The sequence below is a fragment of the Salmo trutta genome, chromosome 19, assembly GCF_901001165.1.
Source record: "Salmo trutta chromosome 19, fSalTru1.1, whole genome shotgun sequence".
NCBI lineage: Eukaryota > Metazoa > Chordata > Actinopteri > Salmoniformes > Salmonidae > Salmo > Salmo trutta.
The window spans coordinates 56,541,222-56,559,661 of record NC_042975.1 but is presented as its reverse complement, the minus strand read 5'-3'; the positions used below and the strand labels follow the sequence as shown (position 1 = coordinate 56,559,661).

The window sequence follows — 18,440 nt, the reverse complement described above, 5'->3', positions numbered from 1 at the left end:
CGAGGGTGGCTGTTGTCGATGTGTTCCTGGTTCGAGCCCAGGTAGGAGTGAGGAGAGGGACGGAAGCTATACTGTTACAATGGCAATACTAAAGTGCCTATAAGAACATCCAATAGTCAAAGGTATATGAAATACAAATCGTATAGAGAGAAATAGTCCTATAATTCCTATAATAACTACAACCTAAAACTTTTTACCTGGGAATATTGAAGACTCATGTTAAAAGGAACCACCAGCTTTCCTATGTTCCCATGTTCTGAGCAAGGCACTTAAACGTTAGCTTTCTTACATGGTGTCACGGCCGTCGTAATGATTAGACCAAAATGCAGCGGGTACGTGAATGCTCATTATCTTCTTTATTAAAATAAATGAACACTGAACAAAAAGAATGCCGAAAACAGTCTTGTCAGGCACACAGCTAAACAAGAAACAACTACCCACCAAAATCCCATAGAAAAACACCCCTCTTAAATAGGACCTTCAATTAGAAGCAACTAGGAGCAGCTGCTTCCAATTGAAGGTCAACCCAACAAACACCACATAGAAATAGACATACTAGAACTAACATAGAAATAGACTAACAAGAACATAACCCAACAAACCCGTAACACTCTAAACAAATACCCCTCTTAAATAAGAACATATCCCAAAAAACCCCGAAACACTCTAAACAAACACACCCCTGCCACGTCCTGACCAAACTACAATAACAAATAACCCCTTATACTGGTCAGGACGTGACACATGGCACATATTGCTCTTTTACTTTCTTCTCCAACACTTTTGTTTTTGCATTATTTCAACCAAATTGAACATGTTTCATTATTTATTTGAAACTAAATTGATTTTATTTACGTATTATATTAAGTTAAAATAAGTGTTCATTCAGTATTGTTGTAATTGTCATTATTACAAATAAGTAAAAAAAAAAAAAAAAAAATCGGCCAATTAATCGGTAGCAGCTTTTTTGGTCCTCCAATAAATCGGTATCGATATCGGCGTTGAAAAATCATAATCGGTCGACCTCTAGTCCTAACCGACTTGCCAAAACTATAAGTTTGTTAACAAGGAATTTGTGGAGTGGTTGAAAAACGAGTTTTAATGACTCCAACCTAAGGTATTTCTTAGGTTATTTTTAACAAATTTGCTAAAATGTCTAAACCTGTTTTCGCTTTGTCATTATGGGGTATTGTGTGTGTGGATTGATGAGGGGGGGACTATTTAATCCATTTTGGAATAAGGCTGTAACGTAACAAAATGTGGAAAAAGTTGAGGGATCTGAATACTTTCCGAATGCACTGTATATGTTGTGCGTAAAGGCTCTCCAGAACAGTTTTTTTTTAATGATTCATACGTACTTTCCTAACCCTAAAATGTGCCTAAATAATCTACAAGAGTATTTTTAATCTACCAATTGGTGTTAAAACTATATTTGGATTGATTTCTTTCAGGGATCAATATTTTCTGGACCTGTTCTCTCATTGTATTCTCGTCTGTCGACAGATTTGTAATTAAAGGTACACCGTATTTAAAGTGATGGTTTAAGATAAATACACTAAAAACTATTTAATGAAAACTCCACAAGAAAATCTGTTGGCCAGCAATGGGAGGATTTTCAGCAGTTGAATGACATTTATTCAGTGTGCGCAAGGGAACCAGGCCTGCAAAGCCTGTTACTTACCTTCAGAAGGTAAATCTTAATACCAACTGCTGAGAAGTGCGTAGGAAAGGCATCAATTCCTAAATTGGAATCAGGCACAATATGCATAATATTTTTGCAATTTGTCATGCATGTGAACTCAAGATAGTGTATTTTTATTGGTACATTGCTGACATCATCATGCCCTGTGTATATAAACGTAAATCAATCAGTAGTCTAGCCCCCCTTGAGTTTCTTGAAAGAGCAGCCAAGGAAGTGAGAGAAGGTAAGACTCCGTTCGAGCAGCAGCAAGGGATGAAAAAATGTACTGAATATAACTAAAGAGCTACATTGACAAAACATTTAAATGATGTACCTGTGCGAAAGAGGCTATGGTAGTGTAGCAGAGGACCACAAGGTCTGATGACATGGAGTCTGAGCTTGATAAAGAGAGGCTATGATAGTGTAACAGAGGAATACAAGGTCTGATGACATGGAGTCTGAGCTTGCTAAACATACCAAGAATCTTGCAGACCAGTTTCACGGGCTTAGTAACCTCAAATGCAGAGAACTTGCCTACGAATTGACACATCGAAACAACATCCCTGTCCCAGACAACTGGTGAAGAAATAGAAGAGCAGGTACGTGCTATTAAACAGAGAGATCTATATCTGAATGTAGGCATGCATTTAATATATAAAATATACCACACCACCATTCCATGAATTAAACTCAACTTCCTTTTCTGGGACTTCATTATTTCAAGTCATTCAAGAAACGGCAACATCTATCATGCCGGACACCAGAGGCAACATAATTGACAAGGGCCCACTGCCTTCAATAAACACAAAAGTGATTGTGATTGTGTTGAATTGTGTTTGTGAATTAAAGTTATACAACGGGTGGGTCTAATCCTGGATGCGGATTAGTTAAAACCGCATTCCAGCTGGCATCTATTCCACAAGTTGGCACCTGCCAAAACAATGACGTTGAAATGGCTATTTACTCTGTTCCATCTCACTTTGCAATCAACTGTCTCATCAGCCCAGCCAGACAATTTATAAACTTCATCTCCACTATAAAAAGCATCTAAATATTATCTCCCATTTCTTTCAGACTAGCAATTGGTTTTCAATAGAGGAGATTTGTATAAACCTTGCTGTCTGTTTCATTATTGAAATTCGATCTCCAGCTGTCCTGTAGTAATGAACGTGCAGTGGTCGGGAGTCTGGGAAGACAGGGAGAAAGCTTTTCTGAATCGGCATCATTTTCATGGATATATAAAGAAATGTCAACAGAAAATAGGTAAAACGAAACGAAATACAGCTAGTTTGTAGTCTTTCCTTTTTCAGTTTGAAGTGATTGTGTTAGCTGTGTTGTTGGCTAGCTCCTCTGAACAACAATGTCCTGACGAGAGCATATTTTCTATGCCAGGTAAAATCATGTATCATTAGCTCATTGTTATGGATGTATCCAAATAAATGTCACTCGAAACAGCTTAAGCAAATGCAGCTACTTTGTTGTTAGTCTGGCTACACTGTTTGACGTGACTGTAAATTAGGTAATTGGCTAACTAGCAAGCAAGGGATAAGAATGTTGCCAGCCAGTATGGCAATAGAACATTTAGAATGAACGATTGGGTCACATCCATAGATACAGAACAAAAAGACTTAACGACTGGGTCGCTTTTCTGGCAGCTGAAACGATAAAACGAATGACAGAAATAGAGATAAAATGAATCACTAACCTTTGATGATCTTCATCAGATGACACTCATAGGACTTCATGTTACACAATACATGTATGTTTTGTTTGATAAAGTTCATATTTATATCCAAAAATCTGTTGCTTCCAAAACAGCCGGTGATTTTGCAGAGCCACATCAATTTACAGAAATACTCATCATAAATGTTGATGAAAATACAAGTGTTATGCATGGAACTTTAGATAAACTTCTCCTTAATGCAACCGCTGTGTCAGATTTCAAAAAAGCTTTACCGAAAAAGCACACCATGCAATAATCTGAGTACGGCGCTCAGACACAAAAACAAGCCATACATATATCCGCCATGTTGGAGTTAACAGAAGTCAGAAATAGCATTATAAATATTCACTTACTTTTGATCTTCATCAGAATGCACTCCCAGGAATCCCAGATCCACAATAAATGTTTGTTTTGTTCGATAAAGTCCATCCTTTATGTCCAAATACCTCCTTTTTGTTCGCGCCTTCAGTTCACAAATCCAAATTCACGACGTGCAGGCCAGACGAAAACTCAAAAAATTCCATTACAGTTCGTAGAAACATGTCAAACGATGTATAGAATCAATCTTTAGGACGTTTTTACCATAAATCTTCAGTAAGGTTTCAACCGAAGAATTCCTTTGTCTTTAGAAATGCAATGGAACTCAGCTACCTCTCACGGGCGTGCACATGACTAAAGCTCATGCCCATCTGGCAGACCTCTCACTCAATCAGCTCTTATTCTCCCCCACTTCACAGTAGAAGCCTCAAAAAACAAGGTTTTAAAGACTGTTGACATCTAGTGGAAGCCGTAGGAAGTGCAATATGACCCCACAGACACTATATTGGATAGGCCAATACTTGAAAACTACAAACCTCAATTTCCCACTTCCTGGTTGGATTTTTTCTCAGGTTTTTGCCTGCCATATGAGTTCTGTTATACTCACAGACACCATTCAAACAGTTTTAGAAACTTCAGAGTGTTTTCTATCCAAATCTACTAATAATATGCATATCCTAGCTTCTGGGCCTGAGTAGCAGGCAGTTTACTCTGGGCACCTTATTCATCCAAGCTACTCAATACTGCCATCCAGCCATAAGAAGTTAAGTGTGCCTTGAATTCCAAATAAATACAGACAGTGTCACCAGCACACCACCTCCTTCATACTTCACGGTGGGAACCGCACATGCGGAGATCATCCGTTCACCAACTCTGCATCTCACAAAGACACGGCGGTTGGAACCAAAAATCTCAAATTTGTACTCATCAGACAAAAGGACAGATTTCCACCAGTCTGTCAATTTCTCGTGTTTCTTGGCCCAAGCAAGTCTCCTCTTATTATTGTTGTCCTTTAGTAGTGGTTATGCAGCAATTCAACCATGAAGGCCTGATTCACACAGTCTCCTCTGAACAGTTGATGTTGAGATGTGTATGTTACTTGAACTCTGTGAAGCATTTATTTGGGCTGCAATTTCTGAGGCTGGTAACTCTCATGAACTTATCCTCAGCAGCAGAGGTAACTCTGGGTCTTCCTTTCCTGTGGCGGTCCTCATGAGAGCCAGTTTCATCATAGCGCTTGATGGTTTTTGCGACTGCACTTGAAAAAACTGAAAGTTCTTGAAATTTTCCGCATTGACTGACCTTCATGTCTTAAAGTAATGATGGACTGTCGTTTCTCTTTGCTTATTTGAGCTGTTCTTGCCATAATATGAACTTGGTCTTTTACAAAATAGGGCTATCTTCTGTATACCACCCCTATAGTGTCATAACACAACTAATTGGCTCAAACGCATTAAGAAGGAAAGAAATTCCACAAATTAACTTTTAACAAGGCACACCTTGTTAATTGAAATGCATTCCAGGTGACTACCTCATGAAGCTGGTTGAGAGAATGCCAAAGTGTGCAAAGCTGTCATCAAGGCAACGGGTGGCTACTTTGAAGAATCTCAGATATAACATATATATTTTATTATTCCATATGTGTTATTTCATAGTTTTGATGTCTTCACTATTATTCTACAATGAAAAACCCTGGAATGAGTAGGTGTGTCGAAACCTTTGACTGGTACTGTATGTAGAAAGAAAGAATACTATATTTCCCTGATGCTGAATGTAAAAAATGGCTCAACATACCCCACTCTCCCCTTCTTCAAAGTATTTTTACTTAGTTACTTTACGCCACTGCACGTTAATGCAATGGGGACAGGGATTTTCCGACCACACACTTCTGGATACACTTTCTGAAAAGAATAGTAAAAAAGGTCTCAAATGGACTTGAATTGTCAACAGCAGTGTTTCATTTGAGCCGGATACTGACGCAACAGGATCCGGCACCTCTCCGTTTTGGACTATTTTGTTCCGGAACCTATTTGGCCGGATCCGTTACTTCTCGTGGCATGAAAAATAATTGTAACTTTTTGCAATGTAAACATTTAAATAAAAGCGACTAAAAATCATTCAAGTTGCTTCTTCATTAATTCTCCTGCCCCCACAAAAAAAACGTGATGTGAAAAAGTAGACCTTCAGCCCAGGCCTAATATTCTAAGAGTTGATTTGGATTGGGCAAGCCCGGATTTATTGTTTGCGCAACATTGTAATCTATGTTTGAGACCAACGCATAGCCGTGGCTGTGTGAGAAGCGCGCCAGTATCTCTCACATAACTAGAATGAGATTCACTTTCTATGATCTCTCGTCTGCTCTGCTCTGTTTCCACACACCTAGGCCTAGGCTATTGATCGATTCAAGACAAGGTCGTTTTGGTCACTGTCAAAGTAGCCTGCCATTTCGATAAGTTGTGTGGTATTAAAAAAGATTCTGCTAAAGTCTCCAGTCATCTAAAATTACATAGAATTGCATGAAATGCGTTTATAGAAGGCCAACATTTTCCAAGACCCTAGGCTACTAGAACTTTTCCTCATGTGTGCAACTTCTGTAAGTGCCTCTACTCTACTGCTCTATACCACTACGCAAATAGGATGATATGCATGCAATGCTTTATTATAAAGGTGTTTCTTTTCATGCATTCCAGTACCTCAGTACTCCCCAGGTCACCCCCCTCTAGTGCTCACTTTTGTTCCGTTACCTCCCCATTTACAAATTAAGCACTGGTCAAACGTGCATGTAAGTGAATCTACCTGTAAATGAGTACATGTTTTGTGTGTTGGTTGGTTGTTTCAGATGCTACAGGAGCAGACCAGGTGCTGCTGTGCTGCTATAAAGGACTTACTGCAGCCTGGTTCAGAGGCAGCTGTTCTCACTGAGGTAGGCTAAACACACCACACACTAATTCAACACCCCCCAAAGTTCACATACCGGTAAAGGGTTAACTTGAAATTACCACTAAGGACTCAGTCAAAGTTAAGTGAACAGATCTTTATTATCACAGCTGGAGAGGTTACAACAAACGTAATACTCAAAGTACAAGTCTGCAAGAAGCTCTGAAGGGATTCTCTCCCTTCAGCACTCTTTATACTCATGCACAATCTAGGCATCTCTGCTCTCAGGGTGCAATAGGCTGATCATGACCTTGCACACATAGTTTCTAAGCGTTGGGCCAAAGTAAGAATGTGTTCCCTTGTTTCTGTCCTATCAGTCCCCTCCCTGAGAGCAGTCCCAGAACATCCTAACACAATAATCAGGGAACAGCACGCTACATGTAATACACATTTACAGAGACACAGAGGACACAAAACATGTCCATTACACTTACACAAACCTACGACATACTGTACTGTTGTTTTACTATGGCTTGAATGTGTGAAACATTTGATCTTATGCCTCTTCCATGGCATTTTTGTTACCCGTTTACCCTGTTAAGTTTGTTAGACATGCAGATATTTCTTGTGAAATGATTCCCTCCCTCTGTGTGCCAGGTTCCGTTTGAAGCCAGCCTACATAGTCTGTGTGATCTGGAGCGCTGCTTCAACCCAGCCAGTGGAGCCATTGTGGAGGGAAACACACTGATAACATGGCTCATCTCCCTGCTCGTCTGATACCCTATCCGGTCTAAGGACCGGCACAGCACCATAGAAAAAGACAAACCCAATGACAGGAATCAAATGGTCAAGACCAAAGATAGCATATTGCACCTACCTAGCTAAGTGACTTCATCAGACTCTTTCACTCTGAAATAAATGAGCATCGATAAAGATAATTTTTGTCAAAACTAAATTCAAGCGCTTTTCATTTCTTATTCTTTATTAATGTATATGATTAAGCTCACAAATCAAATGTATATGAAAAGGCTCATGTGTTGTCATAAAATACAAATTGGACCTCTTAAAACAGCAGTGGTAATGTTTCCTATAACTCATGTTTCCCCAACTGGCGGGCCGAATTTGGCTCGCAGGTGGTTTTATTTAGCCCCGCAAGTTTTCTGAGCCAAAAAAAAGAAGCTTATTTAAAAATACATGTTTTAGATTGGTGGACATAAGACTGTAAAAACACCAGAAATCAGCTCCTAGTGATTTTAATTAAAGAAATCTGTTCAAGTATTCCCATATATAATAGAGGGACGTGATCGTAAGCAAGGTTTGAAATTATTATGTTTTAGTCAAGAAAATCTGTTTGGGCTTCTTGCAGTCAATTTGCAGTCTACAAATTATTTGTAATTATGTTCTGGCCCCCCGACCATCGCCTCTAGAAAATAAATCCGCTTGTTGCTCAATATAGTTGATTATCCCTGTTATAACTCCTCTGATTAAAGATCCCAAATAAAAATTGCCTTTGAATTACCAAAACATGACCCATAATATTTTTTACACTATTAAGATGCTCAGTATTGAAGAAACGGCAGCTTTTCTTTCATCTCTAACTGCCAGGAAGCCTGAATGAACAGATTGAGTGGGCGAGGAGCTTATATTCATGAGCTCGCCTTGACTGACAGTTGTTGGAAGCACTCTAGTGATCGTTGCCAGGTAACAAGGGAAACAATGGGCCACGTGTCATTCCAAGCCTAAATAGTATACCTCACCCCATTTTCTCTGCAAAATGCTCTCATGGTCAACAGAGCTGATCATGAACTGTTGGATATCAGACAAACAGCAGCAATACACAATTGCATTTATCAGACATTTATTTGATATTTTGCATAGCCAAAATATTGATCAACACTCATGAGAAATAAAGGTTAAAATCATGGCAAGACATCATTTGACAATTACACATATATATATATATTGGAGCCATATATATTGGAGCCATAAGCCCAATATAGGCACCCAACCACCCTCCAATGTGCAGGACCCCATAGATTTGTGAAATTTGAACTGAGTTTATCATGAAATGTATAAGAGATGTTGTACCCATTGTGACTATTAAAACCTATCCAAACCAGAAACCGTGGATAGATGACAGCATTCGCGCAAAACTGAAAGCCACGAACCACCGCATTTAACCATGGCAAGGTGACTGGGAATATGTCAGAATACAAACATTGTAGTTATTACCCCCGTAAGGCAATCAAACAGGCAAAACGTCAGTACAGAGACAAAGTGGAGTCGCAATTCAACGGCTCAGACACGAGACGTATGTGGCAGGGTCTACAGACAATCACGGACTACAAAGGGAAAACCAGCCACGTAGCGACCACCGAAGTTTTCCTTCAGAATAAGCTAAACTCCTTTTTCACCCACTTTTACCGACGCGGCCAGCTGCCAAGGACTGTGGGCTTTCTGTGGCCGACGTGAGTAAGACATATAAGCATGTTAACCGAGCCCAGACGGCATCCCTAGCCGCGTCCTCAGAGCATGTGCAGACCAGCTGGCTGGAGTGTTTAGGGACATATTCAATCTCTCCCTATCCCAGTCTGCTGTCCCCACATGCTTCAAGATGCCCACCATTGTTCCTGTACCTAAGAAAGAAAATATAACTGAACTAAATGACTATCGCTCCGTAGCACTCACTTCTGTCATCATGAAGTGCTTTGAGAGACAAGTCAAGGATCATATCACCTCTACCTTACCTGACACCCTAGACCCACTTCAATTTGCTTACCACCCCAATAGATCCACAGACGAGGCAAACGCCATCGCACTGCACACTACCCTATCCCATCTGGACAAGAGGAATACCTATGTAAGAATGATGTTCATTGACTATAGCTCAGCATTCAACACCATAGTACTCTCCAAGCTCATCATTAAGCTTGGGGCCCTGGGTCTGAACCCCGCTCTGTGCAACTTGGTCCTGGACTTCCTGACTGGCCTCCACTATGCTGATCCTCAACACAGTAGCCCCACAAGGGTGCGTGCTCAGCCCCCTCCTGTACTCCCTGTTCACCCACGACTGCTTGGCCACGCACGCCTCCAACTCATTCATAAAGTTTGCAGATGACAAAACAGTAGTAGGCCTGATTCACAACAATGGCGAGACAGCCAACAGGGAGGAGGTGAGGAACCTGGGAGTGTGGTGCCAGGAAAATAACCTCTCACTCAATGTCAACAAAACAAAGGAGCTGATCATGGACTTCAGGAAACAGCAGAGGGAGCACCCGCCTATCCACATCGACGGAACCGCAGTGGAGAAGTTGGAAAGCTTTACGTTGCTCGGCGTACACATCACTGACAGACTGAAATGGTCCACCCACACAGACAGTGTGGTGAAGAAGGCACAACAGTGCCTCTTCAACCTCAGAAGGCTGAAGAAATTTGGCTTGGCACCTAAAACCCTCACAAACCTTTACAGATGCACAATTGGAAGGATGAATTTCTACTAGACCAGCAAGAATTCAGCGCGAGCTGATTACGGCAAAATGGTATGAACTTTGAACTCTTATTCACTAAAGAAGAAGTGACACATCCTTGAAGTCGAGTTATCAACTGCAGCTGATAACTGCAATGGTGACCTCTGCTGGGCAAACCAGTCTTCCATCTTCGACCCATCTATTGAAGCACAGCTCAGTGTAAATATATATCTTGCATTTTCCTTTTCTGAATGGGCGGTTATTAGAATGCATAAGATTCTGTATTTACGATAGCATAGCTTCTCAAGGTGCAATAGAGACCCAATCCCCTTTGTCCCTCAGTCTTCCCGCTCTTTCATTCAAACCCAACCCCCTTTCTTTGTGTAACCAGTCATCATTTCAGTTTTGTCCGCCAGGGACTTTTTATTTTATGACGTGATTAGTAATCGATGTTCCATCCTGTGTATATGTAATTCTGTGTGATTATTTAGGTATTTAGTAAATAAGTACTTAAGCCAAATAACTAAAATGTAAATGTTGTATCGCTGATTCAACTTGTTAGCCAGCTTGTTAGCCAAGAATTTTACGACGTTCAGATGAGACTGAATAAGGTAATGATTAATAATTGACTGCTATTAAAATAAAAGATCTTCAGATCTTTAAAAGTTTATTCGGAAGACAGCAGCTCTAAAAACACACTTCCGTGGTGCCCCAGGTTATTGTTGCAAGGTTTAATTCAATCACGTAATCAATCAAATGTTAGGTAATCGATTTCATAAAATCGCTTGTCATATAATTTAATCAGTCAGAGACATGCCATTTTAATAAATTAGCAAAAAATTGTAAAAAACGTTTTGTTTTGTCATTATGTGGTATTGTGTGTAGATTAACGAGGGAAGAAAAAAAAGTAATACATTTTTGAAGTAGCCTAATCAAATTGAAAGATTGAGACTGGTATGCCACATATAAAGGGTATTTAGGCTATATTGAAGCGTTAGGTTCTAGGGCACGAGGAATAGCCGCTTGAATTGTAATGGATGCAGAGTATGTGTTAAGCTTTCCTCAATAACTAGGCCTGCCAGGGAGCATATGTGACCACATTATTATAGGACGACTTGGCAGAATGATGATCTGCAACAGACAGCGCATTCAGTATCAGAAGTAAAAATACAGCCAGATTGGTCTGCTGCTGTGCCTTTCTAGACCTCATAAGCTGTCGAGAGTAGATCCACAACTGAACCAAATTGAGTGAAACGTCAAATCACAAGGCTTTTGTGCTGTTATTCAAATGACATTTTCACTGCAGCCTAGAGTAGGCCAGAACTTTGTACTAACTTGAAAACAATAATGTAATTAATTGTTCATTGCATTGTGTTGTTGTGGGCTAGTCTAGGTAGGATAATTGATCAATAGGGGAGATTTTTGAGCTGTGTGTCTCATGTCTTCACTGTTCTTTCATGCGCAATGATGCACCTGGCCTCTCCGCTGCCTATCAGCTTTTCCTGTTCTTTCTTGTTGATTCATATAAAAAATGTATGCAGCTTTGACTGTTTTTATGTGTGGTATGATTGCTAGTTAGCCTATTGCAGATCTGGAGAAAAAATCCACCAACCACTGTTGTCACTATGAATGGTTGATAGAGGGTAGGATAGACCGTTAGACTGATAGACTATACTGACCTGTTGTATTGTAAAAGTTAGCACATGGAAAAGCGTAGTACATAAAGGAAGTACCAAAACACCTTGATATAGGGGAGGCAGATGAGCACATTTGGCTAGGATGGAAGAGATTATATAGTAAAACCTGCAAATGTAAACCAGAGAACCCTTCCCTGTGCCCAATAAAAAATAAAAAAAAAGCAAAAAAATATGTTTAACAGTCAATTCTGATCTGTCCCCTATGGAAGGTAAGTATTGAGTTTGCCTCCCCTCCTCTGGTTACTTTGTGGCGCTCAGTAAATGTACATGCACAGGGCATTTCTTTACCCTTTATTATTGCTATCCTCATGAAAAAAAAGTCTAATAAACAATTACTTGATTAGTAGTTCTTAGTTAATTCATTTCATTCATCTGGCATAAGGCCTGCTATAATCAACACTAACAATAGAGGTCGCTCTAATACATCAACTTCAAACTTGATTTTCTTTTTTTTTTACTCTACTGCACATGACACACACTGACTCTAAATGCCAAAATTACAGGTTGTCACTGTCCAAAAAGTTTTACAAAAGTATCTAGGTCATTGGCTACAGTGCAGAAGACTGACAAACATTTCCGTTAACAAGTGTAGCTAGCTAGCTAACGTTGTCACTATGAGTAAAGATTTACGGATAGCATGATAATGATTTACTTAGCCATGCTGGCCACCTTACCTGCTCAGCTAGCTATGTTTTTAGCATTTAACTTGCTAAATCAATGACCCAATCAGCTAGCTAGCGATCTTCATAATCTGCAAACTTGACAAAATCATCAGTCCATCTTAACAAAACCCAAAGAAGAGAAGACACAATTAACATTTTTGAAAACATTATTTTATTCAACTTGACCAACTCATTCATTCAAACATTAGCGAGCTCATTCTGACTCTCATGCTGTCCAAGACTCAGACACCCTGAGAGAACCAAAGCCTGGTAACCATGGCAATTCTGCATCACAATACCAGGTCCACCATTGCAAGTGTACCTATGCGTTTACCAGTCAAATTGCAAGGTTTAGAAGTTCCAAGCCTGATCTATTAATTCTTATTTCTATGGGCGTCATATTCTAGTTCAATTCATAAAATCTAGGAATGTGGAAAAAAGTGTACAACAGGGGTAGAACAATAATCCTATAATCTACCTTGATTATCACTAATCATGGAACTGTATGACAACGTTCCATTCGTCATGAACTGTGCTCCAGGTTTAATCTTCTACGTGTGATCTGAGTTCCATAATGATTCAATAGGCTACATGTCCTTAATTATTGCTCAACGTTAGCCTAATATGATCCACTAATGCTAGCAACCCTCAGGAACAACTTACAAGGACATGACAGAGGAAATAAAGGTAAAAGGAATGGAATGATTCAAGTGTCTAATATTTAACATGATGCAAATTGTAAAATAAACAGAGAAAAGCGCATGCATCTACTTGGCTGGTTCAGCCTTAGAAGCCTATCGCTTGGGTCTCCAAATTTCATCCACACAAATGATGTGCACACAATGAAAATTCAGAATAACGACACAGCTATTTATATCCTATTTCACTGTGGAAAAGGGGCCGCAATATATGTCATGTTGATATGATTTTCAGTTTGCTTCCATATGGCTGGTTTCACATGAATCTCCAGGGATCATAAGGAAAAATCATCTAAAACAATTGCTATGTGTATTCACAATCCCCTTCTCCAGACGGATTACTCATTTACCTAGCTCTTATCAATGTATAAATGACAGTGCATGGAGAACGCTGTTATTTCTATCGAAAAAAAGAAAGTAGATAATTTTTCCACTTGGAACGGGCAGGTTTGCTTGACCTTATTCATGGTTTCCTCACGCGTAAAGATAGTGGCATTATGTATCTGTAGACACATCTCTGCCACACCTTCAATTATTCGAGCTCCACCTCAAACAAATAGTGGGTGAATAGAATGCTCTTCTCATGCTTAAATTCATGGTCAGAATATGCATAGTCAAGAGAGAAGAGTGCATAAAAAGGGAATTACTTTCCATTTACGCACGCTTAACTCAGGTCGGAATCGGGGCACAGGATACAACAGCTGTAAAACAGTACAGGTAAATTCTTATTTTGAGAGCTCTTTCCAACAATGCAGTGATAATAATAGAGGTAATAATAGAAAATCAAATTGCAAAAAATCTGTATAAATACAAACCACACAAGAACTACGATGAGAGTTAAATAAACACGAAAAAGCAAGTATATACTGTACAGGTCCGTGCCAGTACCTTATTCAATGTGCAAGGATACTGGAGTGGTTGAGGTGGGTTTATACATAAAAAGTTACTGGTAGTAGGATATACATAGGATATACATCGCCATTGGTGTTCAGGCCTACCGCCGTCGTGTCGTCAGCAAACTTGTCGATGGGTGCATAGTCGTGCGTAAAAAGGGAGTACAGGAGGGGGCTGAGCACACACCCCTGGGGGCCCCACGTGCTGAGGGACATCGTCGTGAAGCTGTTGTTGCATTCTCTCACCACCTGAGGTCGGCCTGTCAGAAAGTCCAGGATCCAGTTGCAGAGGCCGTGTGTCATGTTCTCCCCAATGTTATAAGCAGGTAAAATGGTCCCACCAAATAAAAACTTGAGTCACTTCCCTCGCCCTCACTCTGGTCTCACTCTCAGTTGTAACATTGAGCTGTAAGTGCAGTATGTGTGGATACAATGTTAAAATCAGAGCTTCAGATTCAGCTGTAAGAATCAGTCTTCTTGTTTGATAGTACATCTGTGTTGCGCTACATACCCAACGAAACAAGAAGGTTCCAGACATTTGTGGTAAACAGTCTGTCATCAGAGGTTTATCTAATACAATGGTGTTGTGAGCTCCAAAGTCAATCCAGCAGATGATGCTTCACGTGGCAGAATCTGGAGTTGAACCCATCCCTTCTGATGACCCTGAGGTAAAGAAAGACATCCCAGTGATGTTGAATTATTAAAAAGAAAATGATTAAACATATTCTTGGATTCCTCTCTTTTATTGGTTGGTATGTGTGTAAAGGACATCACACTTAGCGAGTATGACTTCATCCCAATTCGGCCAATACCTAGCGCAAACTCTGGACCTCTGCCTTGCTAGCACACGTGACCGCCCACCTGAAGAGTCTTACCAGTCTGCACCATGCGAACAAGCTAGCTATTTGCTGGAGCAAGTTGGGACACTTCATGCTGAGGAGTAAGTTTCACACATCCCCATGTATTACACATGTTGGAATTAACCCCAGGACACTAGTAAGTGGCATCAATAATTTTTCTGGTATTTGCCACTTCATTACCAATGACTGATCAAATAAAGCTCCTCAAATGTACATTATGTACTCCCATTAAATCGCAGCGATGTTGTTCAGACACTTTCCCATGTTGGTAGAGGTATTGTAAATAGTAATTTTGTGCCTGTTCATTTAATTTCCATTTGTATGGTAGCTCTGTTAGCTCCCTTAAGAAGCCCACTGTTGTTAGCTCCACCTATGCTTTTAATAGTTTTAGATCGAGCTATAGTTCTGCTACATGTGCTCATAAGCATAGAAGTATTGTCAATAGTAATCTTGTACACATTTACCTGAATTCTACTATAAGGTCTGCAACTAATCCAATCAGGAAGACTTTTGTGGCTAGCTCATCAAGTTCTATTGACTCGTGTCACCATGTAAGGGGTGAGTAACCGGTGGCAGGGAAGTCAGACGCAGGAGAGCAGAACTTGGTAATAGCAGTTATTAGCAAAACCAACGGCATAAAAATAACAAGATATAGGTACAAAACCTGTCGGGCACCAATCAACACATGCACAAGCACTTACAATAAACAATCCCACATAAAGACATGGGGGGAACAGAGGGTTAAATACACAACAACTGATTGATTTGGGGATTTGAAACCAGGTGTGAGGAAAAACAAGACAAAACACATGGAAAATGAAAAGTGGATCAATGATGGCTAGAAGACCGCCGAGCGCCGCCCGAACAAGGAGAGGACCCGACTTCGGCGGAAGTCGTGACACACCAGGAATACTCCTGCTGTTTTCAAATCTAGCAGGGCTTGGAATGTTACATATAAACTGGACTTTCTGGATGTCTGGGTGCATGACACTAGGCCAGACGTTTGGGTTATCTCAGAGACCTGGCTGAATAATTTGATTATGGATAAAAACATTGCAATTACAGACTACAACACTTTCAGAGATAATAGAATAAGAAAAGAGGGGGAGGGGTGTCTATTTATGTAAGATCTTCTCTTATGGCATCATGCTCTCTTAGCATCTCTGTCCACAAAATATGTGAGCTGTTGGTTATAAAAGTGCCCATAAGCCAAAATATGCATATATTTATTGCTGCGGTCTACCGCCTCGGCGGAGGCTGTTGATATTATTTCTGATTAGTTGAAACCCTTTCTGGTATCTGACCTGGTTCTGTTAGATTTGCTTACACATGCCACAGATCAGTTTAAGAATCCCTGTCGAGTTCAATTTGACAGCTGATAATGAAACCCTCTCGGATTAATGTAAAAATAAGTATTTGGCCAGTGGTGTTTTGCAAATTATATCAGCGACCACTGCCCTATAGCTTGCATTAGAGATACAAAATTGAAGAACTCTGACCCTTGTATAATTGTGAAGAGAAACTCTTTAAAAAATCTCACCCATGAGCTTTTTTTCTATGGGCTTGCATACCAGACCCTGTTTTGGCACATTTTTTCTCATCCATTTTTACCTCTGGCTGATAAACATGCCCCTTTCAAGTGACTCAGAGTCAAAAACCAAAATAACCCATGGTACTCTCCTGTACTCAGACCTCTAGATAAGAAATCAAGCCTGGGCCAAGGCTAGACAAACTAGCTCGTTAGCTGATTGGCAGCTATTTAGGAAATTGAGAAGTGGTTGCACTGCCTCGGTTAAACAATCTTAATCAAACTACTTCCTTAACGCTATGGCAGGCTCTGTTAGTGATCCCACTAAATTCTGGAAAATTCACTGAAGCGGGGTAATTCATCTACTTCCCTGCCTAAGCAAGTAGTTTTAGACTCCTGTATGATTACTGGAAAAGCTCAGATTTGTGATGCTTTTAATCATCATTTTATCTCAGCTGCATTCTATGTGAAAGAAATGGTGGTCATACTGGTCTTGGCCAATCAGTCGACTGTTCTTCCCAATTAAAGCCTCCAGTTGCCTTGATGGATGATCAGTCAACCTCCCGCCACATGGCAAAAGGTAGGCAGGTTTTGTCTTTTTGGCAACTCACAGAAACAGAAGTTTTTGCTGCCTTATTAGCTATTGACACCAAGAAGTCATTAGGGGCTGACAATTTGATCCAAACAGCTCCGTTATTTTCTCTCTGTAAATAGTATTCTTAATGTTAATCAATCCGGATTCAGACCTAAACATAGCACCACTACGGCTACCATGCTTGTTGTAAATAATATTGCAAATGCCTTAGATTATAGGAATAATTGTGCTGCCATGTTTGTAGACTTGTCAAAAGCTTTTGATACTGTACTGTAGACTGTCATTCTGTTGAATAAGCTGTCCTCGATAGGGTTGGGTACTGATTATTGCCGACGGTTTCATAATTATTTCAATGACAGAACTCAGGCCATCAAGGTAGACGGTGTCAAATCTGAGTTAAATAAAGGGGTGCCCCAAGGTTTGATACTTGGCCCACTACTGTTTACAATCTAAATAAATAACATTGATAATGCTGTAAAAAAATACATAAATGAAATTGAATGCAGATAGTGTTATATTCCATTGCTCCATTGGTTGGCCTTTTCACATTTGAAGTCAGTTTAAGCACTGCAGAGGTCACCATTGGATTCTTTCTCTCTCGGAGGAACTGAGCCCTAGGACCATGCCTCAGGACTACCTGGCCTGATGACTCCTTGCTGTCCCCAGTCCACCTGGCCGTGCTGCTGCTCCAGTTTCAACTGTTCTGCCTGCAGCTATGGAACCCTGACCTGTTCAGTGGACGTGCTACCTGTCCCAGACTTGCTGTTTTCAACTCTCTAGAGACAGCAGGAGCGGTAGAGATACTCAATGATCGGCTATGAAAAACCAACTGACATTTACTCCTGAGGTGCTGACCTGTTGCACCCTCGACAACCACTGTGATTATTATTATTTGACTCTGCTGGTCATCTATGAACATTTGAACATCTTGGCCATGTTCTGTTATAATCTCCACCCGGCATAGCCAGAAGAGCAGTTTTACGACTTTACAACCACTTCGTAAATTCCTTGCAGAGACTCTTGTCTCCCTGACCATGCAGTATGGGAGAGAGTGTCACAACAAAACAAAGGAACTCTACCGCCAAATTCTACTACATCCCAGAATTTGAGAATTACACATTCTCCAAAATAGGAATATTGTTCAAACGGTCTGTGGAGAAGCCAGCTACGACCCGGTCAGTTTTGTTTCATGTTTGTGACCTCATAAAAGACAATACAGCCACATTACCCTAACTCTGTTTATACAGGTTCCTCAGTTATGAGGCTTGCATCTAATTCTTGTATAAAAATGAATGAGTAAAGATTAAACTATTTGCAAAATTATGTAATGTGATGTTAACCTTTAAAATGAGAGAATTGGCCTTCCATGTAAAGTTTAACTAAGTCAGTAGCCACGCCCAAGTGAATAGACATTGGTTGGAAATGAACCAACCCCTTTTCC

At 40.2% G+C, this 18,440-nt stretch overlaps 1 protein-coding gene across 1 annotated transcript in view; it reads left to right on the top strand.

The window, feature by feature from the left end:
- LOC115155033 (cilia- and flagella-associated protein 54) overlaps positions 1 to 8,502 on the top strand; it is a gene marked incomplete at its 5' end in the record, with an annotated part of 31,059 nt that extends 22,557 nt beyond the window's left edge. Inside the window, 2 exon segments of the mRNA XM_029701831.1 lie at positions 6,562 to 6,645; positions 7,257 to 8,502. Of these exon segments, the coding sequence (XP_029557691.1) occupies positions 6,562 to 6,645; positions 7,257 to 7,376 (204 nt within the window).
- Positions 8,503 to 18,440: the final 9,938 nt, after the last annotated feature.